The sequence below is a fragment of the Ambystoma mexicanum genome, chromosome 7q, assembly GCF_040938575.1.
Source record: "Ambystoma mexicanum isolate Mex_15411 chromosome 7q, UKY_AmexF1_1, whole genome shotgun sequence".
NCBI lineage: Eukaryota > Metazoa > Chordata > Amphibia > Caudata > Ambystomatidae > Ambystoma > Ambystoma mexicanum.
Window position 1 is genome coordinate 1,151,913,690 of NC_090941.1, and position 24,092 is coordinate 1,151,937,781.

The window sequence follows — 24,092 nt, forward strand, 5'->3', positions numbered from 1 at the left end:
AGCAGATAGAAACGGTGTGTCATGTCCTCACGCAGTATGAGGCTCTCCTACCTCAATATGGGAAAAGCTACAACAAATATGTTAACGAAGCCTGCGGTTATAAGACGGACCAATTTTGTTCTGCGGTTTATATGGCCAATTCATTGATAGTGACTGCTGCCGCCTTCCATTTTGGGAAGGCTTCCCACAGAACAAAACTGAAGGATATACATTACCCCTGACCTCTCCTCTTATTTTAATTTCTCCTGTTTCTTTTAGGATCTTGGACAAGTGCAAATATAGGATTGAGTGATCATTTATTGTATTCTATGAAATGTGAATTTTATATTGTGATGGATAGGTAATGTAATGTATTAATTGTTATTGATTAAGATTGTAATGCTTTTTTATATAAGTGCAAAAGACAAAAGGAATTTGTCAGAAGTGCTAAATAAATAAAAAAAGAAAAAAAAACAATTTTAACCAAATGTGCAATTAACAGGCGTAACTCATGAAGACACCCCAGTTATTTCAAAACCACATAATAAAACCACATTTAATTTACTACATCATTTTGCCTATTTTCTTTACTTACCACTAAAGTAACTTTTCTTTGTACTTAGGCACCAAACCTCCAAACACATATTGCAACCGCTATGTGATAATAGCCTTATAGATCTACGGAGGGGTCATCATCTCTTGGAATAATGACCCTACCCAACCATTTCCTGCGATAATGACTCCTCCTTAGGTATATTGGGATATATTATTGATTGCCATGGTCCTGCATTCTGAATATGAATAAACTGCTTGACATGCAAAGGAAAGGTGTGCAGCTTTGCACACTTCACATGGTACAGCAGCATTCCTACCTGTTTCCTTCCAATTCACAGACAAACTTTGCAGAAGGACTCCAGTCAAACGCTCCAGGTTTCTTGTTAACCCATTTTCTGACAACCTGTATATGACTCTCAAGGAATTCTGAGAAAATGATTTCTTTGAAGCACCCGCATGCAGGGAAAAGTGTTGCTAAATTTAATCCATACTGAATTAAAGTGTCTCCTTTCACAGCACCTGGTTGAAAGGGAACACAAGATACCCGGCATATCATGTTTGTTTCTTTCATAGTCCATTCATAATTACAATAGCAGCATGAGGAAAACAATATACATTATAATGTGACCAGCATGGAAAGTAAACCAACACATATGTACATACAACAACAAAAGCACAATGTCCTTACATTAACAAAGACTTATATTCATTGTGATTCATTACAAACAATTAGGAAGGAAGCATTGTATTGTATCTTAAAATGTGACCATGAACTGTGCTGTCTATAATGAATATTTCTATGAATAACAGAATATCAACAATTAAGGGGAGGGGCCTACTATGAATATGGGCAATTCAAATAGAAGAAATAAACAATAAAATGGGCATCAATGTGTTGAATGTGTTAAATTAACAAGTGATCTCAATCCCACCCATATCTCAAATACCACAAGTTATTTTGTTTGAAAAAATATATATTAAATTCGTACTATAATGTAACAGTTTATTTCACCATGTGATTTAACCAAATTAGTGCCCTCCAGCATGCACGTATATGCTGTAGTAATTTGCTCATGTTTTGAGGAGGTAAGTAACTCCTGCAACACCCTCCAACAAATCCCTGTACAATGAAAGAATCTTGTTCACAAGGGTTGTGGAGAAGATGGTAGTGGAAAGAAAGTAAGTGTGATGACTATCAGTCAACTGGAAATGTGTCATTCATATCGAAATCCTTGCATTTTCCAGTCCTCTTTTTAAAAATCCATGTTTTCTCTATGCATCCTTTCACGGAAGAACATCTTGATTGATAGGTTATTTTTTTTTATTGAAATGTCATAGTTTTTTGTTCAAAACTTTTCATTTAACCAAACAAACCATACACTTCCAAAATGTACAACAAAAAGTTTAAACACAAAAGCTTTCTTTCATTGTCTGTACTCTCCATAATTCCATATTTCATTTTCCTTGCTACTTTAAGTCATACCAACTGTGTATGTGTTGTTCATGGGGATAATATGATTCCAAAATTGAATGATGACAGTAGTAAGACTCCTGTTGTTCCCTGACAGTATGAGATTCCATCTGTCCTGGCTATTAAGTTTGAGCCCAGTTCTTGATATCATTTCTCGAAACCAATTTCTCTTTTCAACTAACGCAGGACAAATCATGAGGATGTGATGGATATTCTGGAGCATCTGTTTATTCTCGCAGAATCGACAGAAGGTTTCCTGTTTAGGGATCTGCCTATTATTTGCCATGAGTTCCCGTGTTGGTAATTGGTTCAGTCATAGTCTAATAAATTGATCCCTGATCAGCCTGTCCGGAAATTGCTTCAGGTATGCGGGTAGATCATCAAGTGCACGGCTATCCAACTCACAGTTCAGATTCATCTGATATTGTGATTTCTCTGTCAGAGTGCGTATCCAATCATTTCAATGTAGTTTTTGTTTAGCAGATTGAGGGTGATTCTCTAGCATCTCCGTTGTTATACTATTTGCTGTCATCACGCCTTTCATGACGTTCTTCCATAGCGCTAAGGCCGTATTAGCCACTGTGTTATTTCTTTGTTGAAATAATTTGTATGCTGGGATTTCATCCTCATTAATCATCTTTCTATACAAATCAATTTTTTTCCACTCGACTATTGATCGTAACGATTGCGTTGCGATCTCGTGTCTGATTCTTTTAGTCGGGAAGGATTTCGATAAAACAAGAATTTACCTCCAAAAAGTCCTTCCAAGAGGTCCCAAATTGATTGGTTGAGATTTATCATGGCCTCACTCCCGTAACTAAGGATGGCACTCACCTTTTGTCGATAGAAAATAAGGATCGGTTTTAATGAGTATTTTTTAAATTTTCTATGTAGAAGTAGCCCTTGTCTCGCCAATGAGGCCGATTTTGTTCTTAAATGATTTATCCAGGGTGCTTCTATTTCTGATTGATTCACTATGACTCCCAGATATTTGATTGCTGTCACAGTGGTCAATTTTTTTAATTGAACTGTTTTTTTTTGTGGTTTGTGCCATGATTCTTGTTTTGGCAGTATTTATCTCTAAGTCATTTTCCAACATGTATATTTCCAACTCCCGTAGACTTCTTTGTAGCCCTAACTCTGTTTTATCCAAAATAACGATATCATCTGCATACATCAAGTGCTAAATCTGATGGTTGTTTATTTTAGGTGGATTTGCCTTCTGAAATCAGGGTGGATCAGGGACATCCACAGTGTACAGCTTGAACAGTGTTTTCTGCGTGGGGGCAGCCCTTTTTAAGCCCATTGTCCGCTTCAATTGGTGCCGATAATTGTCCTTGTTGAGAAAGTCTAATTCTGAAAGTTGTATTGCTGTACAGTTGCTTGATTGGTTCCAATAGCATCAATGGACAGTTCTGCTTTTTTAGTTTTCCCCAAAGTGTTGTTCTATTTACAATATCGAAAGCCATATGCAGGTCCATGAATGTTGCATATGTGTTATGTTTGTTAACCAGTGCCTCATGTTTTAATAGATTCAAGATCATAAGATTTACATGGGTACCCATACATTTGGTAAATCCAGTCTGCCTGATATCAAATTTTCTTTGATCCATATATTGAATTTATTAAGCAGGAGTGTCACAAAAATGTTCCCAATCGGATACAAAAGTGCGATTGGTCTATAATTTGTGGGCAGTTGCCTATCCCCTGCTTTATATATTGGGATCAAGATGGCTGTCGCCCAGGTTATGGGAATTTGCTTCCCTTTTTCAATCGCAGCAAATAGATGTAAGCATAATTTGGCCCAATCCTCTGGATGTTTCTTTATGAGCGCATTACTCAGGCCATCTGGGCCTGGTGCTCTTGATGAATTGAGCTTCTTTATGATTGTTAAACTCACATCGAATGTCCATGCATTTGTCCATACGGTCGATTCATTCTGATCCGTACTGATAGGCTGATTGCTCGCCGTACGTTTATAGATGGTCTCGAAATGGTTAATCCAAGCAGATTCAGCAATCCCTTGGATTATTTATGTTGGTTGTCTGTTTGCGGATTTAATAAGTTCCACAACCCTCGCGTGTTGTTAGTTTTCAGTAGTGCTAGGATTGCTTCTGCATCTTGTTGTAAGAGCAGTGCTTATGCATTCTTTGCCAAATTTCTGTAACTTTGTTTTGCTTTACGCATTGCGCTCCATGCATTGACATCATTCTTTCTTTTTATTCAGAGATCTTTCTCTGTAGTTCTTTTTTATATTTGCTACTTGTAAGTTATAAGCATGAGTGTGGCTTTTTTGGACGCCTCTTGTTTGTTAATCTTTCGTAGGAGTGGTATGAGTATCCATTCATAGTTTATTTGTTTCTTGACACACACCACGGGATTGCTGTATATGCTTACTAATTTCTTCATTTGGTTATCACTAATGTGCAGTCGGGTGACTGCAGTGTTAGTTTCCATGTGCGGTAAATCTACTTTGCTTCCTTCGCAATACTGTGCTTTCCATGTAATGCTGATAACATGATGTTCACTGTTATCGGACATCGTAATGTCTTGGGCCATTACTTTGGAGACTAGGGTTGGAGACATATAGATGTAATCTAAAGTGGCTGTCACTTTTCCATTCGTCCAGGTAGTACTTTTTGACTGTGGTTCATCTTGTTGGTACAATAGAGATGTCGCCAGGTGGTTTCTTTAGTCCATGTTTTCGCTCTCGCTGAGAGTTGCATTTTCTCGATCACTAGGCTTGTTGGTCAAATAAATGAATGTTAAGGTCTCTACATAATATTATTTCAATTTCGTTGGCTTCCAGCACTAAATTATCTACGGCGGAGAATAGAGTATCAATAAATTCATCCGTTTGAATCATCGCCTGGTTCCAATATAAATTGAATATCGCTATCTCTGCACCGGAGCTTGCACCACAGTTCCATGCATCATCTTTGTGATCAAAATGTCTACTATCGTTAGTTGAATCCACGGGGAGAAGTTGGTCAAGTCCACCACGTGTATGTTCTCTTCCATTTTATCGCAGGATTCATGACCACTGTGCATCCATCGCATCCAGGCATGGTGTCAATCCATGTTTCTTGTAGACATATAAACTTTTTTTTTTTTTTTTTTTTTTAAATCTGTTTTATTATTTTCATTGTGTCATCAACGTGAACATACACAAAAAACAAAGTGCAATCACACCCATCCCACCCTCCCCCCTCCCTATCCCAACTTGTCCGGGCCCAAACGTGTTACACCACCAGTTCATCCACGTGATTGTTGTGGGTCATCTGTGTCATCGCCAGAGGAGCTTCCCATGTTGGGGCTGAACAGCGTAACCGTTAGCTCCACCCATTGTAGTAGGTCGTCTGAGGTGTCCTGCCTTTGTTGGCACTGCGCCATCTCCCAGACCGCTGTCTCTGCGTTCGTCCATTTGCGGAGGTCTTGCCACCAAGTCAACAAGCAGGGGGCCCGCGGGCGCTTCCAATTCATTGCAATGCGTCTCTTCGCCAGTATATACATTAGGTCTTTTAGTTTATTGAGTGGTCTGTTCTTCTTGCTTCTGGGGTATATGCCGAGGATGCATGCTTTTGGCGTATGAACTTCTAGGGTGATGTTCGCCTCGGCCACCTTGGCTTTGACCTGGGCCCAGAAGGACTGAATGGCGGGGCATCCCCAAAACATATGTATCATCGCCGCGTGGGCTTCGTTGCATTTGGGGCACCCCGTGGTCACAGCTCCACTAAATCTGGAGATGACGTCTGGTGTGAGATACGCTCTATTCGTAATGTAGAATTGGATGAGTTGGAACCTGGCGTTCCTGGATACTTTCCTGTGGTATCCCATTATGGCCCCCCATTCATTGTCTTCGAATTGTGATCCTAGTTCTTGTTCCCACGCTGCCTTACACTGGAGGTTTCGTTGGGTGACGCTGTCTAGCAGTGTGTCATATATTCTTGAGGTCTCATGGCCACCCTCGGCCGCCCCGAGCAGGTCCTCAATGTGTTCGTGACCAGTATTTAACGGATCCGTTGGTGGCCAGCGGGTCACCAGTTTCCTAATCACTGCATTGTGGAGTAAGAACTGTCCCGTGTGGATACCAGAGACTTTTTGTAACTCCGCGAAGGTTAAGATTCCCTGATCATCCGCCAGGTCGCCCAGGGTAGCTACGCCGCAAGGTTCCCAAGTGTCTCTTATTATCCTATGGCTTCCCGGTCTGTTGGCCATGATGGCGGCTATAGGGATCTGAGGAGAGTAGGGGTCAGGGATCAGTGCAGCCTTACAGGCCCTCCGCCAGATTTGGACGCCCAAGAGAATCAGGTATGAGTGAGGTTGTTTAGACTTGGGTTCAGACCATAGCAGGTCCCTGAGGAGCAATTGCGGGACTTGCGGCTGTAGCAAGCGAGTGTCCGTAGTGGCCTCGTCGGCCATCCATTGTATCACGTGCTTCAATTGTCCGGCCAGGTAATACAGTTCGAAGTTGGGCACTCTGAGGCCCCCCTTGTCATACGGTCTCTGCATCGTTTCGAGGGCGACCCTACGCCTGCCATCCTGCCACAAGAATGATCTGCACAGTCTGTGTAGTTCGTTGGAAAATTGTCGTGGTATGTTGTGTGGTACGTTGGTGAAGAAATACAGCAGTCTGGGAAGCGCCACCATTTTCAGCAGGCCCACCCTGCCCGCTACCGATAGCGGCAGCCTGCTCCAGAACTCCATTGACCTTGCCAGGCCTTCCTTTGCCCTCACTGTGTTCAGTACGTGCTCAGTCTTGGGGTCTCTGTGCACTCTGATGCCCAGGTATTTGAAGGAGGAGGGTTCCCAGTTTAGGGCAAGATCGGGGAGCTGACCGGCCATTTTCCCGCTCAAGGCGGCGAGGGGGAATAGGCATGATTTGTCCCGGTTGATCTGGATCCCCGTGTATCTGTGAAATCTATCTAAGGTTTCCAGTATGTAGGGCAGTATGTGTGTGGGGTTTGTTAGATAGAGGAGCATATCGTCGGCGTACATGGAAATCACATGGTTCACCCCATCTACTAGTATGCCTCCATCCCCGTATTCCTGTCTCACATATGCTGCCACGGGTTCTATAGCTATAATATACAGCATGGGTGATAGGGGGCATCCCTGCCTAGTTCCTCGAGAAAGCTCCCATTTGTGTGAGAAGGTGCTGTTGGTGCGTACTCTGGCCTCTGGATTGGTGTAAAGGAGTGTGACCCATTTTATGTAGCTGAGCCCTATTCCCATCTTAGACATGGTGGCCAGGAGCCATCTCCAGCGCACTGAGTCAAATGCTTTAGAGGCGTCAAGGGATGCTACTGCACATTGTATCCGTCTGCCTTCAGTGCTGTGGATAACATGGTGCAGTCTGCGTAGGTTTTCCGTAATGGTTCTACCGGGCACATATGCTGTCTGGTCTTGGTGGATCAGGGACGGGATGACTCTGCGTAACCTCATGGCCAGGATTGCTGCGAGAATCTTGCTATCTGTGTTCAGTAGGGATAGCGGCCTGTACGAGCCGCACTCTGCGCCATCTTTATCAGGTTTCAAGAGGGGTATGATGGTTGCCTCCCTCATGGTGCTGGGTAGTCGGCCTGTGTCGTATGCCTCGTTGAAGACTTGGGCAAGTAGTGGGGCTAGTTCGGCTTCATAGGCCTTATAGAACTCGCCCGGGAGCCCATCCGGACCTGGGGTTTTCCCTGCGGGGAGCGTTCTAATGATCACTGCGACCTCGTCGGGGGTTATTGGCCCTTCCAGGGATTCAGCCGCGTGTTCCTCGAGGTGTGGTAAATCAATGATGTCCAATACATCCCCTATTTCAGTGTCTGTTGGCTGTGAGGGGTCGGTGTAAAGGGCCTGATAGTACTTCGTGAATATATGGTTTATGGTTGCTTGTGAGTACGTGTCTACGCCTTCATCATCGCGCATGTGGCAGATAGGTATTCTAGGGGTTTCCCGCTTGCAGAGCCACGCTAGTAGCTTGCCCGGTTTGTCACCGAGGGCGTGGTTTCTTTCGATGTATTTCGTGTAGCTGAGTTTCCCGAGGGCCTCCCAATGTTGTAGACAGGCCTTCTTTAGTTCGATTATGCTATGTACGTGGGCTGGGTCTGAGGAGGCCGAAGATTCTAGTTGCTGCAGCTCGTTTTCAGCAATAGCCAACTTAGCTGTGATAGACTTTTGGGCCCCCCCTATAGTGGCTATCGCCTCCCCCCTAATCACTACTTTGTAAGCTTCCCATGCCGTGCTGACATGTTGGACGCTGTCCTTATTTGTCAGCCAATAGTTCGCCGTGCATTGCCTAATCTGTTCTTGGAAAGCCTTGTCTAACAGTGCTTCGCCTCTGAGTCTCCATGTGGGTATGGGGGGTCGCGGTGCCGTTAATGTCCAGGAGGTTACTATGGGGGAGTGATCAGACAGCACTCTAGCGAGGTATTGCGTGTCTACAAATGTGTCTAAGTGTTCCTCGCTCACCAGTAGGCTGTCGATTCTAGTGTAGACCGCGTGAGGGGGTGAGTAAAAGGAGTAGCCTCTTTCTTCCGGGTGCTGAGTCCTCCAGAGGTCTAGCAGGGCGTATTGATGTAAGAGGGCTTTCAGTATTTTAGCGGGAGGGGAGGGGCGGGTATGTTTGTTATCCGATCTGTCCATACGCGGGTCAAGGGTGCAGTTATGATCGCCACCCCATATGAGCGTGCCGTCTCTGTCCGGGCTAAGCCGGGTGTATAAGGAGCGGAAGAAGACCGTCGCATCATGGTTGGGGGCATAGGTGTTTACTAGGCAGAATTCTCTGCCGTCTATGGTGCCTCTGAGCAAGGCCATCCTACCTTCGTTATCGATGTGGGTGCATGTGAGGTTGACGGGAATGGTGGGGGCAATCCATATCAGGACTCCCCGTGCATAGTTAGAGTACGTGGTGCCTATCAGGGTTCCTCTCCATCTCTTAGCCAGTGCCGCAAGTTTCTGTGCATTCAGGTGGGTTTCCTGCAATAGGGCGATTCCTATCTTGTGGCGTTTGAGGAAGGTGTGGACCCTGTGTTGTTTGATGTAGCTGTTCAGGCCCCTAACGTTCCATGACATGACTTTAACAACGTAAGTCATGGGTGTAGCGTGAGTGTGAGGACGTGGGTGGGCTGCCCTGTGGTGTGGCCCCCCGGCCTGTCAGTGTATGGTTCAGTGGCCTGCTCTGGCGGTGGCACTTAACAATACTAGTTTGAAGTGGTGATGTGTGGTGGTCAAGGTGGTTCCGGACTTTCCCATTAACTAACTGGGACGGGATGCTAACGGGCAATTTCCCGACCCTGCAAACAGTGAACTTGGCGTTAGCCAATAACAGAACTAGTCTAACGGGGTTCCCCCCATCCTGACATCCCCGTTTCTGCTCCATTAGACCTACGGTCCTCTGGTGCCCTACGGGCGGGTTAGATACCCAAAGAGATTCGGGGGTGCGGGCCAATCCCCTTGGTAGTGTCCGATACCAAGCGGTGCCATTCGGTCAGCTCCAAGGCACTCGATGGTGCCACAATCTGCAAGGTGAGATTACTTCGCATACGTCCCGATAAAGTGGTTTCATTAGGCTTCCTTGGGGGTGCCGTTTTCTCTTGTTTTCCGTTGCCTTCCTTCTATGTCAGGGATCTGCTCCCTGTCCATCCATTCATTTATATCTGTCGGTGATTCGAAGAGGTGCGTTCGATTGTTATGGATGATCTTAAGTCTGGCCGGGTATAGTAGCATGTATCGCAAGCCCGCATTTTTCAATCTGGCCTTGATGTGGGCGAATTGGGCTCTGCTCCTTTGGACTTGGAGGGTATAGTCCGGGTAGATTGCGATTTTGGCGGAGCCAGACTCAATGTGGCCCCCATTCCGTGAGTGAGCCAGGATAGTCTCTCTGTCTTTGTAATTGAGGACTTTAGCTATTATCGGCCTTGGCGGGTTCCCCGGTGGTGGGCGCTTAGTGAGGGATCTGTGCGCCCTCTCGATGGTGAACCCCTGAGACAATTTGCCGGCACCGACCTCTTGCAGCAGCAGATTTTCGACAAAGTTCGTGGGGTCGTTCCCTTCCGTCCCCTCCGGCAATCCGATAATTCTTATGTTATTGCGGCGTGCCCGTCCTTCCGCCTCGTCCGCCCTGTCTTCGAGGTTCTTGACTTTCTGGGCTAGGGCATCTACCTCTCTTAAGAGGCGAGTTTTGGCGTCAGTATTTTCTTTAACCTGGGACTCCAATGCCTCCGTTCTGCCCGCAATGGAGCGCACATCGTGTCTGAGTAGGTTTAAGTCGATGGCCATGGCATCTATCTTGCCCTCCATGGTTTTTTGGAGCGCCGTAATGGCTTCCAGTAGTTGCGAGTTCGTGGGTTCAGAGGGTCCTACCTCCGAGGTCGTCGGGGCGGCATCTGGTTTGAGGGCGCCAGTGGCTGCGAACGCCTCCATGGTTGTCTGCTTGTGCTTGTTCCTGGGGCCTTTTGCGGACATCTCTTGTGCGGGCGGGCTTGGAATGGGGGGCGCCGGCGGGTTGGGGTGCTGGGGGGCGAGGATTATGATCTCGGCAAACCCTTGCTTCCGGAGCGCCCCGGCCTCCAATAGGGCCGGTGGTAGAGTGCAACCTCTCTCAGGGATGATGCAGCAGGTTCGGTCGACGAGCCGAATGTCCCCCCAGCCCTGTTCCCACTCCGTACCTCGTAGCGCTGTTACCGGGTCTGAGCCCTTCGTTGTGCGCCTCTACCGCAGGGGAGGCGCACGGGGCAGATGCAGTCTCCGGCCGTCGGTCGACTGGGCCAATTCCCCCTGGTATCCGGAGTCCGAGGCGAGCCTCCTTTTCCGCTCTGTGTTGGGCGCGATCCGGCGCTCGTCTCTTCCGCGGTCAGCAAGCGGTCGCCATTTTGAGTCGTGCGCTTTCCTCCTACACCACGGCGTTTCTCCTCGGTGAGGCCACGCACCGGCCCCAAAACACCGTCGGAAGGTCAGCCGACTGTACCGAAGCGATCTTCGGGTCGCAGGTGTAGTTTCATTTAAGGTGGATGCAGGTTGTGGGCAAAATGATGAGCGCATCAATGGAGCTGCTACGAAGCGCGGCTTTCTCACATGGCGGTCGGCCACGCCCCGTAGACATATAAACTTATATTTCCAGAGATCAGCCATATTTAGACGAAAGAGATGAGAAAAGCCTCTGGTGTTCCAAGAACAAAGGGTCAGTGTAGCATTTGACCTTTTAGTTGGTGGTTATGAATTGTTTTTTCTCATTGATGCCATCATCCTATTTGGGGTTTCTTCCTCTCTCCAGAATGGCGTGTTAGTAAAGTTCACTCGCATATATTTATCACTCTTTCTGCTGAGCTGAACATTCTGCTTTTTATAATGGTACCCGGGGAGTGCGGACCGTCGGCTCCCCCTCTCTCCTGTTTTATTGATCTCTTATCATGATGCAGGCATTCACATGTTGGTTTACTCTTGTTTGTTGTTATGGAGATAAATTAAAACCCCAGTTTCAAAAAGAGGTGTGCCTCTTTGGTAATCTTTTTAATATTCTCTGTATTATGGAAATGTACCAGTATCACATCTGAATTCTTTTCATCCATGAATTCCACCACTTTGATGTGTCCTGTGTTGACCCATCGAAGAGCAGGGATTGCGTGTATCAATCGCAAAGTATTTGTTCGATTTAGGATCAGCTCATGTTAATATTTATCATTTTTCACTTGCTCAATTTTTAATTTTGTATTTTGTAGTAGATCCGGAGGATTGATAAACAAAGGTTGACGCAGTTTGGGTCTGGCATCTGTGTCTACACTATTTGCTGATCTGTTGGTTCTTTGAGTCCTCTCTAAATATTGCGATGTAAAGTCTTCGCTGTCTGAGATTGATTCCACACTAAGTATTGAAATCTCCAGCTCTGAGTCAGAAATGTCTTCACAGGTAAGATCTGTGTAGGTTGAATCTATGGTGTACACTTCTTCATAACAGTCAATCATTATTAAAGATTGATCAGTGGTTGACGCTTGCAAGTCCCATTTGCTATCTCGCTCTTTAGAATAGGTGGAGAGGTTCAGCAATACCTCTTGACTCGGTGAATCTTTTTTCTGTCGGTCTGTATTTGTGTTGGGTCTCGCATTATCCTTCATGGCAATATCTATTTGTATCGTTTCGGTCGTAGTAGCTCTTTGTGGCTCCAATGTCCTATTTTGCATTGCCACTGTTTTATCCCCTTGTTGTATAGTTTTGTTCACTTTGGGCATTGTCAAGTTGCGTAGGAAGGCTCTAGAACCATTTGATTTATTTTTCTTCATTGTTTTATTATTTTATTTCCATGTTTGTTGTGGAGTATTGGCAGTATTCTTTTTGTTGTCAAAAATAGCAAAGTTTTCCATTTGTTTTTCGGGTAAAGAGGTCAGGTCCTCAGTGGCTTCAGTAGAATACCCACCTAGTTGGTGTATGTCCATGCTCGATTTGTCGATTCACTGTGCATGAGTTGTTGGTTGTGGCGCAGCTTCTTTTTTTCCAATTTCATTTTGCGATTTTACATTAGGATTCTGGTGCCCCTTTGCTATGATTTCCATCATACCTGGTGTCAATGTTGCTTTCTCTTCGTGATCTCTTCTAGCTATTTCAAATAGCCTATAATGCCATTGGGCACTTGTTTCGGTCTCTTTATTAAGTCGATTGTGTATCGTATTTATGAAAGACTCTAAAAAAATCTGTTTCGAGTGGATAAGGGCCAGCAATGTAGCTTGGTCTTTTTTGCGTATCGCGATTACTTTCTAATAACTTCATGAATGGTATCATCGCCTGTGAAGTTACCGGTAAAAGCACATTTTGTAAGTCTAGCATTGTGGTGGATATCGCTTCTGTTATTTTAGTAGGTGGCACATTTGGTTGACATTGACAGAAATTCTTGTTATTCGGAGTATGATCTGCTGGTGAGGAGCTGTCTCCAGGTTGCCTACTATGATTTGCTATGGTGGGCGTTTGATACTCCTTTGTCATCGTGGAGGGGTTTAAAATTCGTGGCGTTGAGGCTAACCAAGAAGGCTCGCCCTTTATATTTGTCTGCAGGTTGAATACTTCATTTCTTTTATCCTGATTTGTCATCAAATCCTCGTTTTCTGTAATGTCCATCGATAGTCGTGCCTGCCGGTATTCATTTCTATGGCGGCTCCTGTGTCCAACATCTTCTATCATTTTGGCCTTTGTGTAAGCCTGCTCCCAACATTTCTTTGCCGCGATAGCTTTTTCCTTTTGTGAAAGAGGTGGCTCACGTGTCTCTACCTGGTTCCTCTGTGCGTGAACTGGGAGCAGGCCTGTCATTGCTGGTTCTTTATCTAGGCGATCTGGATCATTGCCAGTCTCAGAATATTTATTGCTTTCCCGATTTTTATCATTTAAGTTAGTAACTGGTATCACTGTAACTCCCATTGTAATCAGTGCCTGTGAAGTATCGCCTGGTATGATTTTGTCAGGATGACTGGTTCCCAGAAGCACCAGTTCAGCCATAGAACCAGGCTTATTCTTAGATCTGGTTGCATGCCTCGTACCAGTCGCCATCAGTGACAATATAAGGGGCGATTTGGTGGATCCACAGATGTAATTGCAGTACGTACTTATATGTAGTTAGGCCAAATTCGAGTGGTGTATGTCACTCCACTTGGCATAACTGCCCAGTTTAGCTGATGTAGCGATCTTCGCTTTGCGCCGTTCTAAGACACACTCTGCAGATAGTTTTAAGCACTCAGCAGCAGTAATGTCTGTTGTGGTAAGATGCAGACCAACACAGCAGCAGAATCAAAGGACAAAGTCCCGCAGTCTCCTGCTTGTGTTAGCCTAACTATACCACAAAGCTGGTCCAATATGTTTTGTGTTGCACACACTGGGAGGATCAAAGGATCAATTCCCACAGTCTCCTGCTTTCGTTTTCACCACTCTCTTGGGTGGGTATCAAACCACAGCAAGAATTGCTGATATTGGCCTCGGCTCACTTGAAGAATCAGGAGAAGCAACTCGCACTTCCGTTAGACCAGAAGACCAGAGACAAGAGACTCTGCAACCCGATTCTGCCTAGGTTATTTATAATGTGCCTATGCACAAGTGCTTCAAGGCGCAACCAGGCAGGGAGGGCAAAACAGGGAAGAAGACAAACGATCTTACTAGGCCTAGTATCATTTAGATTGTGCACGTGTGCAGACAAGTGCAGGGGACGAGGGGGAGAAATGCACCCAGTGCAACAAGCCCTGGGTACAGTGCAAGGCAGAAAGGGCTTCCAAGGGGAGAAAGCCCCGGAAGTGCAAGGAAGGCCAGGTGACAATGCAGGAGAGCCCGAAGGCAAGTGCAAGTGACTGGATGGTCGGGGAGGCTGGTGTCCAATAAGACTCAGAGGAGCACAATGCACCCAGTCAACGTAACTGAGCAGGAGGAAGAAAAGGAAAGCAGAGGGAAGGCAGAGAGAAACAGGGGAGGGGAAGGGTTTACAGGGGAGAGGCTGAGAGAAGGAAGAGCAGAAAAGGAAGGTCTTGAGCTTCTGAAACTTAAGGTGGTCCAGCTCAAGATGGAGAGCAGCAGGAAGGCCATTCCAGAGGAAGGCACCTGCAGAGGAAAGAGATCTACCACACACTCTCTGCTTGGAGAAGGAACTCACCTGCAGAGGATTGGAAGTAGACGAGCGGAAGGCTCTGGAAGGAAGGTACTTAGGAAGCAATCATTGGAGATAATTCGTACCCTGGTCTCAGAAAGACTTGTGGACGATGAAGAGGGTCTTGAACTAGATACTTGCAGCCACCAGGGGCCCGTGGATGGATTCAGAGCCGGAGAGATGCGGTTGGTGGGCTTGAGGCCAAGGATAAGTCTTGCGGCCCTGTTTTGGATGAGTTGCAGAGGGCGGAGGGTAGAGTTAGGTAGATTGAGAAAGAGGATGTTGTAATAGTCAAGCCTAGAGAGAACCAGTGCTCTGGAGACAATGAGAAAAGGTGGGGAGGTGCAGTTGGAAATGGGTCTTCTTAGAGATGTTCATGATGTGTGGAGAGAAGAAGAGAGTGGAGTCGAAGATGACCCCAAGCTTTTTTGCCTCACAGGGACAAGGGAGGCTGGCCAGAGTGAAAGGCGAAAAGCGGGATTCCCAATGAGAAGGACCTCCGTTTTACTGGCATTAAGGCAGAGATCATTAGATCACAATGCCTGAATAGTTGAAATACAGTCAGGGATGAGCGAGGAGAAGGAGGAGGCCAAGGGCAGCCTGAAAGAGAGCTGCATGCCATCCGTATAACACTGAAAGTTAGAGGAAAAGGTAGAGATCAGGCGGGCCAAGAGGGCCAGATAGACATTGAAAAACTAGGGCGAGAGGATAGATCCCTGGGGAACACCACATTTTGAGAGTGTAATGGAGGAGAGAAAAGACCCAAGTCCTTGCATACGGTACAGGTTGGGCCACAGGTGTTAACCTTATATTTTGTATAGTAAAGTAAATCTTAATATTGTTTCTCAAATATTGGCATTTTGCCAATGTTTCAAATTTCCAATTTTTTCTTTTTTTTTTTTTTTTTTAATATGTTTTTATTTGCATTTTCAACTACAAGACAATTGCAATAATGGTTGCATCAACAATGTTCCCTTGTATTATTTTCGTGTAACATTTATATAAGAAACATAGAGAAGGGAGAAGTGCACAGCAATGATGAACTCTAGTCTTGTGTATCTAATTCCCCTCCCTCCCCCTCCCCAGCCTCCCCCCACCCCCCTCCACTCGACACGTTCGCTTGGTACACAACTCAGAACAAAAATTCAAAACAACTATAGGCATTTCAGTATTGCGTGTGCTCTGCAAGTTGCCACTGAAAGAAAGGAAAAAGCCCATTCAGAGCTTGGGGTAAGCAATCGTCCGGTGGCATGGGGCACTGCCCTAATTCCTTTGGTTGGCTAAGATGGTGAACAAGTGTCCTTAGTCTGTGGGCTCCCAGTATGCCGTATAATATTCTAGAAAGGGCAACCAAATCATTTCGATATTTCTGCGTGATTCATTTACCGCTGCCGTTAGGCTTTCCATCTCCTATATTGCGTGGGCCTTTATTAACCATTCTCTCTTTGAGGGTAAGACCATCGATTTCCATTTTATGGTTAGGCACACTCGGGCTGCTAATAGAAGATTGCGTGGTAGGTACATTAGTGATTCATATGTTTCGTCATCCTCCGACTCTACTCCAAACAAAACTAGTGTGGGCGTTGGGTTTCTGAGGACCCCATCTATTCCTCGAATCCAGCCCAGCACTTCCCGCCAGTACACCTGGACTCTGTCACATCCCCACCATTGGTGCCAGTAGTCACATTGCTCACCGCAACCCCTCCAGCAGTAGGGAGATGTCCCGGGGAACATTTTAGATAGGCGAAGGGGTGTGTAGTGCCATCTTATCAGTAACCGCACGTTGTGCATTTTGTATTGCATGGAGACCGATGATGACCATACCGCTCTATATATTCCTTTCCATACCTCCCCTTGGGTTCCTATGGATAGGTCGGTTTCCCATTTCACCTCTGAAGGTGGACGTGGACAATGACCCCTCGTGATTAGTGATCTATACAACTTTGATATGAGACCTCTTGATGCTTGGGGGGAGCTTAAGATTTGCTCGATTGGTGTCAAAGGGCGCTTTAACGAGTCACCCCACCTAGGGTCGTGCATGGCACTTCGCAACTGGAGGAAGGACAAAGGGGAGACATTCGTGCCCTGCAAGTCAGCCTGCAATTCTTCCCTGGTTGTAAACACTTCATTTTTCCACAGCTGTCCCGCCCGATTTAGACCCGCCTCGTACCATGACTGGGATTGCTGGATTGCTCTCAGTGAGTTTTGAATAGGTGGGGACCAGATGCAACTCAAAGGTGAGGGCCACGTTGTGATACCCTGCATGGCTCGGGATGGACGCCAGAGAGACCATAATACCTTCAGAATGGGATGTTGCTTAATCCTTTGTGTCATGGCTGATCTCGGGACCCATAACCACTCTCCCAGGGTGACCGGAGTGAAGATGTCGTTCTCTATTGCCACCCACTGTTTCTCTGGGTTTTCCCACAGATGGTCCGGGAGTATGCGGAGTTGTGACGCTCTATAATATTCTCCCAGGTCTGGAAAGCTCATGCCACCCACCTCCTTAGGTTGGATCAGTGTGGCGTATGGGATCCTTGCTCGTTTATCAGCCCATAGAAATCTTAATAATGTGCGCTTTACTTCTTCTAAGAAGGATTCGGGAACAATGACCGGGAGGGACTGGAATAAAAATAGAAATCGTGGAAGAACATTCATTTTGATAGCAGTAAAGCGCGCCGCCCATGACATGGAGAGTTTGCGCCATCTGGAGATGTCATTTTGAATGGCTACCCACAGTGGTGTGTAGTTGGCTTCGAAAAGGTCGGACAGGGAGACTGTTATATTAACCCCTAGGTAGCGGACTAAGTCGGTTTGCACCTTGAAATTCCAATCTGCCTCTAAACGCAGCGCTAGGTCGGTGTTGTCTTTTAAGGGGACAGCTATAGTTTTTTGTAGGTTGACCCGGAAGCCTGAAAGGGGTCCGTATTGCGACAACTCTTGGAATAGAGCGGGGATAGAAGTAGAGGGTTCGGTCAGGTATAAAAGGATGTCGTCGGCAAACATTGCCAGCTTGTACTCCCTGCCACCTCGCGGGATTCCTCTGATGCTCGGGTTGGACCTGATGGCTTGGGCGAAGGGTTCAATGACCAGTGCATAAATAAGAGGGGAGAGTGGACAGCCTTGTCTCGTACCTCGAGTAAGGTTGAAGGTTCGCGATGAAATTCCATTGATTGATACTTTGGCCCGGGCAGAGCGGTATAGTGCTTTCGCTCCTTGTGTCCACGCAGCTCCCAACCCCACCCACTCTAGAACAGCTCTCAAGAAGGACCATTCTACTCGATCAAAAGCCTTTTCGGCGTCTACTGATAATAAGAGGGGATCCTCACCGGCCTCTCGGAGTGTTGCCATGAGGTCTAGGGTTTTTCTAACATCATCTGCCCCCTGCCGGCCTCTTACGTACCCTACCTGGTCAGTGTGGATTTGTTGCGGGAGAATCTGGGTGAGGCGGGCGGCCAATATGCTGGAGTAAATTTTTGCATCTACATTTATGAGGGAGATTGGCCGGTATGATGCACACTCTGTCGGGTCTTTACCCTCTTTGGGGATTACGATGATGATAGATTCAGTGAAGGAGTCGGGAGCTCGTCCCGATTCTAAGATGGAAGTAAATAGTTTGGCGAGGAATGGCGCGAGTGTGCCAGAGTTTCTTTTGTAAAAGGCTGGCGTGAAACCATCATGTCCCGGGGCTGAGCCTGCCTTAAGGGCTGAAATTGCTCCCTGCACCTCTGTTGCCGAGATTGGGGCGTTTAGCATTTCTAGGTGTTCTTCAGTGATGGGCGGGCGTGACATACTGGTTAGGTATTCTTTGATGTCAGGGGAGGTACCATCAGTCTCAGCAGCGTATAGGTCTGCATAAAAATTGGAGAAGCGAGACACTATGTCTTGGGGATTTGTGAGTGGGATACCTTGTTCATTTTTTACTTTGTGGACTGCTCTATCTGCCCTCTGTTTACGGAGTCTGTTCGCTAGCATGGTGTGCGCTTTATCTCCCTTTTCAAAGAACTTCTGTTTGAGGTACTTAATCTGGGTGAGGGTTTTGCCTTTCCATATATCTTTTAGTTCTTCTCTCATTTTCCTAATTCTCATTTCAGTGTCATTATCGCTAGTAGGGAGCTCCCTAAGGGAGCGTTCCAGTCGAGTGATTTCTTCCTTAAGTTCTTTCTCCTTGAGTAGCCGGAGTCTTTTTTTGGCGGCTCCCTCAGATATAAGGATGCCCCTTAATGTAGCTTTACCAGCTTCCCACACTGTGTTCAGTGACATACCGTCAGTGTCGTTGATGTCAAAGTATTCTGTGATGGCTTCAGAAAGGAACTCCTTGAAAATTGGGTCTCTGCATAACAGGTGGTTACATTGCCACCGGCGGTCCAGGGCGGGGAGTGGGCCCAGGTCTAATTCTAGGGCGCACAGGTCATGGTCTGACCAGGCTACTATTTGGATGGATGTACTTAGGATGTCACCCTCGTTTTCCGCCCCCAGTAGTAGGTAATCAATCCTGGAGAAAGAGTGGTGTGGTGGAGAATAAAAAGTAAAGGCTTTTTCCCCTGGATGACTGGATGAGTTGCACGCCAGGTATCTATTAAATGATGTTCCCTGAGCTGACTTGAGAATCTGTCGCCCTGAAGTGTGCTAGGGGGTAAGGAATTTGGTCGAGCTGAGTGCCAATCGCATTCTCGATCTATAACTACGTTGAAGTCTCCCCCACAGATTAGTGAACCCTCCCTCCATTCTTCAATAAAGTCGAACAGGGGGTCAGTGAAGCTCGATTGCCCCTGGTTGGGGGCATAGACTGTGCACAGTGTGACGGTACGTGTTCTCAGTGTCCCCTTAAGCGTGATGTATCTCCCGTGCGTGTCCCTGTGTATATGTAGAACCTGCATTCCCAGGGACCTACGCAGCAGAATACCCACACCCCCCTTCTTCTCCGGGCCAGATGCCCAGATTGCTTCCCCTATGTCTCTCCCAAGGATCTTTCTTTCTCCACCCTTAATGTATTTCGTTTCCTGTATGAAGAGGACATCTAGTTTGGATTGTGCGAACTGTCTCGCTAGCATTGATCTCTTTTGCGGGGAATTTAAGCCCTTGACATTGAGCGAGCCGAAGACTATGCCCTGTGAGTTAGCCATATTCTAGGGTTAGGATAGCGTTTTTTGTATTGTGGCTTGCTTGACCCCTTTGTTCCATATTAGAGCTAGTAAAAAACTGCCTTGTATTGTGGTACGTTTGAGTTGGTTTTTTGTGCGCTACGAGCTTGCTGTGTTGAGTGGTTAAATGAATCCCCCCTGTCTCCTCCGCCCCTTCCCTCGTGTGGAATGCTAAAAGGGGCATCCACACCACAAAGAAAGGGAAAAGAGTAAAGAAAAAAAAAAAGAGACGTCCTCGTCCAAAGAGGGCCACTTTAGGAGAGCCCCTCTTCAAGCCCTAGTTATGACTTTGATCTTTGTGCAGGGACAGAGTACACAGGAGTCCGTAATAGTGGACAAGGACCTAGTGTGTCTCCAAGCCCCTAACCCAACCTAGGCAAACAAACATTAAAGAGAAAAAACTTCAATGGAGCTCCATGGCGACCGTTTCTGCCATAGTTAGAGCACCAAAACAGTGTACAGACACGAGATGCAGTGTAGGCAGTTCAAGGAGTGTTCAAACGTTTAAATTTCCATTTCTGTTGCGCACGGCCTCTTCTCGAGGGCTTTTCAGCTGGATCTCGGCGCGGGCCCTTTGGTTCTCTTCGGCCCTCTACGTCTGAGTCCCTTGCTGGGCCTTGTAGGTGGCGGCGAGCTCGTTCCGCCTCTTCCACCGAGATGAGCCTATATTCTTCGCTGTTGCACTCGAATGTGAGGGAGAATGGGTGGCCCCATCTGTACTTCACGCCTTTCTCTTGGAGCCAGATCGTGAGGGGACGACACCCTCTCCTTTTTGCGAGGGTCATCGCTGAGAGATCCTGGTATATCTTGACTGTAGAGCCGCGGAATTCGATCGTGTCCTTTATTCTTGCTTTTTGTAGAATGTCCTGCCTTTGCGTGTAGTAATGGCATTTGATTAGGACCGATCGGGGGCCTCTCGCTGAGCCCCCTGCCCTGTGCACTCTGTCGAACTCGAGGTTCGGGGGGTCGGTTTCTTCGTAGAGAGACAAGATTAGGGATTTCACCATGCTCTCCAGGCCTGACTGTGTCTCTCCTCGCTCTTCTTCCAGACCGATTATGCGGATGTTGGAGCGTCGCTCCCGATTTTCAAGATCGTCTACTTTTGATTCCATGTCCCTTTCCTTCTGCTCGAGGTCTAGGAGCCTAGCCTCGTATTGCATGGTAGCGATGTCTCCTGATTGTTGGTTGTTTTCAACCGCTTCCAGGCGGTCCTCAGCTTTGGCCACTTTCGTTTGTTGGTCTGATACTATTTCAGTTAGATTGTTTCTCATTGATCTGATCTCCCCAAGCAGCAGGCGGATATCTGACTTTGCTGCGCTGTCGCCGTCGTTGCCAGGAATATCTGAAGTGCTTTGGGCTTCTTCCGCTTCCATGGTTGCGTTAATACGTCTAAACTTTCTCAGGGTTGCTAAGGTTTGTGGATCCAGCTTTGTTACCTACGGAGGCCCCAGGCTATTGTTGCAGTGAGCAAGGACTGCTGTGCAAAGGTGTGCTCGTTCCCTCGATCGTGTTTCTGTGGTTGGTTTTTCGGCTGGAGTCTCTCTCAGCTCCGTGGTGGGCTGCCCCAGACTTCGTGGCACGTTGCCAGCGTATTTGCCCTAAGTAACTTTGGTGCGGTCTCAGTTTCGCCCCCACCCCCTAAAGCACCACTCGGGTAAATCAGGTGCCCCGCTGCACGGCTGTCTCTGCGCCCTGTGAGGTGCGTGGAGGACTTCTGTGCTGCCCAGGGGTTCCCGATCGAGGGCTGATTTCTGCCTCTCCACGCAGTTTCGTCTCCTGGGTTATGGCTGGGTGGGTGCTGAGTCGCTTTATCTACTCCGTCGGCTGGTTTTTCCTAACTTTGGTTGCCCCTGCACTGCTCGAAAAGATGACTTTAGCGGGCTTGAAGAGGGAGACGGTGGCTCAAGCGACCATCGCGTCTGCGCCCCCTGGTGGTCTCCCCAAATTTCCAATTTTATTTGTGTTTCTATGTATCTACATTTTTGAGCTTGAATTAACCTTTTAATGTAATTGCCTTCACGTTTTTATATTTTACATGGTGTTGAATAGAATGGTATAGTCCCCTGACTATTTCACAAGTGGGTGAGCTGCCTAAATATGAATTGATGTTTGGAAACGCACAGAGTTAAGTTTTGGTTCAGGTTCGGATACAGCAATCTCCCCTTGCACGTCTTTTAATCAGGATACTTGAAATTCCTACCCACATTACTGGATGGGAAATAGGAAACCAAGAGGTGGATTTCTACTTGTTACCCGTATTCTTACCAATGGCATTAGGATGGGATGTTGCTAGGGGTTCAGATCCTTTCTTTTAATGAGTTAGGATTAACTGAAATAACACCAGACAGCTACTGGCTTGTCTTTCCTAAAAGCACTCCTTGAAGTGTATTCTCTGCTTTGCTGTGCCATACTTAAGATTGCTATGCACATTGGCGCTTGCCTGAGAATAAGACATGAAAGGGATGCTAGAACTATATTCATGTATGCTTCCGTGTAATCTGTCTAATATTAGGGGTTGCTCATCATGTGATGATAGTATTTTAATGCTTAGATGATATCATTATATGAGAATAAATATACATTACTGCAAAACAAATGTGCAAGCACATTGTTTAAATGTTTCTATTTATGTGTATGAAGAGACAATGTACAATAGTAATACACATGCTTGTTTTATTGTTAAAACTGTGGAGGGAAATGTTGATGATATCTAATGTTAATCAGTTACAGTACACACATCTAATGGGAATTGGGACCTAGCTGCTCTGCTGATTAATAGTAAACCTGTCAAATGCAATGGATAGATGGCTGACTTGCCATAATGTGCAGAGATCTAACCCTCTATGTATCTTCATGACAGATAAAGCTCAGTTATCTGCAATAAATCCAGCCATAGCTCCAGAGCATCCTGACTGTCTCTGTGTGGAGGTAATGCTCTGGATTGTGTGCATGATGACTATAATGACAAGTGGAACTGCCCTATGTGATCCTGAAGCTGAACAACCTGAAGACACCAGGCCAAGGGGAAGACAAGCTGAGCTGAGGTGTGAAGAAATGCAGTTTTTTTCATCTTACATTTCTGGTTTTCGTCCATCTTGTCCCACTCAACACATTCACTGGCCAGATCAGTAAAACTCCTGATGATGCGCCCGTGTCTTCCTGTCTTAGTCCCATTAATGAAGCTTCAGCTGTGGCCATTGAGCTCTGAACAGCAACTGGCTGGAGGGTTGCTGTTGCACCTAAGATTACCCACCGATTTCACTAGGCCACAGTGGAATTGCCATATGCTACTTTTTCCACTTGATCACAGCTGCCCCTCTTGCTGCCCTACCTTCAGTCCATGTGACCCTAGCATGGACCTTTGGGGTTTCTGCAGTCATATGATTGCTGAGCTGGACCCACCCTCATTCAGAGACTTACACTCTCTTTGTTATAGCAATTGCTTCTCCATCCACTCTACCTTTGGACTGACAGGTGGAGTCAGAGGTCTAACTGAATAGAAATCCCAGCATTATCCTAATTGCAATATCCTTATCACAACCCTATTTCCAGTCTGCTATGATGGTGTATTTACCTATTGCCTTTCAAAGTTTATTTTGTCCTTGGATATTCATGCTATATAATGAATTATGTTGTGAGGTCAATGAGTGATCCTGTTGTTGCACAGACAGCATACATCTCCCAGAATTGTTGCCAACTTATATAAATAATACTGGGACAAGAATGTATTCATGATTCATTAATTCTTGATGTTTTAACAACATCCCTTGTGGGATATTCCACTGTGATTCTGGAAATGCATTGGAGGAACAGGTCCTCCCTGTCCATGTTCTGTAGTCCTTTTTCATTTGTGTTCCGTTTTGTGTTCTGCCCAGGAGTCCCACGTGCAGCTCTTCCTCTTTTTGGTTTGGTGTACAGACCCTTTGGATACCCTTATGGCACCCATGGGTGGGGGTACAACCCTGTACCCTAGTGTATGTTTTTGGGCACCTGTGTGTGGCCCACAGAGCAGGGTATGGGCTGGTGGAAGCTCCATGCTGAATTTGACAGGTGCTCTGAGTATCCTCCATTTTGGTATACCCAGGCCGTGCCATTGGAATCAGTTGATTCCTGATGGGAGACAAGATGGCCCCCGTGGCCTCTTTCTTTCTATTGCATGTTACCTTGTTTTTCCCGAAGTCCCGGAAAGCCCTGACTCTGTCCCTTCCCCCTGACTGGCAGTTGGGTGGAAATTCCATATATGGTATTGTGGGAAAGTCCAGGCCAGACTCGCTGTAGCCTTCCTAGTGACTGTATGTTGTGGGTACAGCCTTGGGGTGGGACCTGGGTGAATGGAGTGTGT

General features: G+C 46.5%; 1 protein-coding gene across 1 annotated transcript in view; it reads right to left on the reverse strand.

The window, feature by feature from the left end:
* Positions 1–24,092, reverse strand: part of LOC138528708 (indolethylamine N-methyltransferase-like) — a 136,292-nt gene that overhangs the window by 67,670 nt on the left and 44,530 nt on the right. Inside the window, exon 2 of the mRNA XM_069640563.1 lies at positions 852–1,053. Coding sequence (XP_069496664.1) covers positions 852–1,053 — 202 coding nt within the window. The remainder of the gene's footprint in view (positions 1–851; positions 1,054–24,092) is intronic.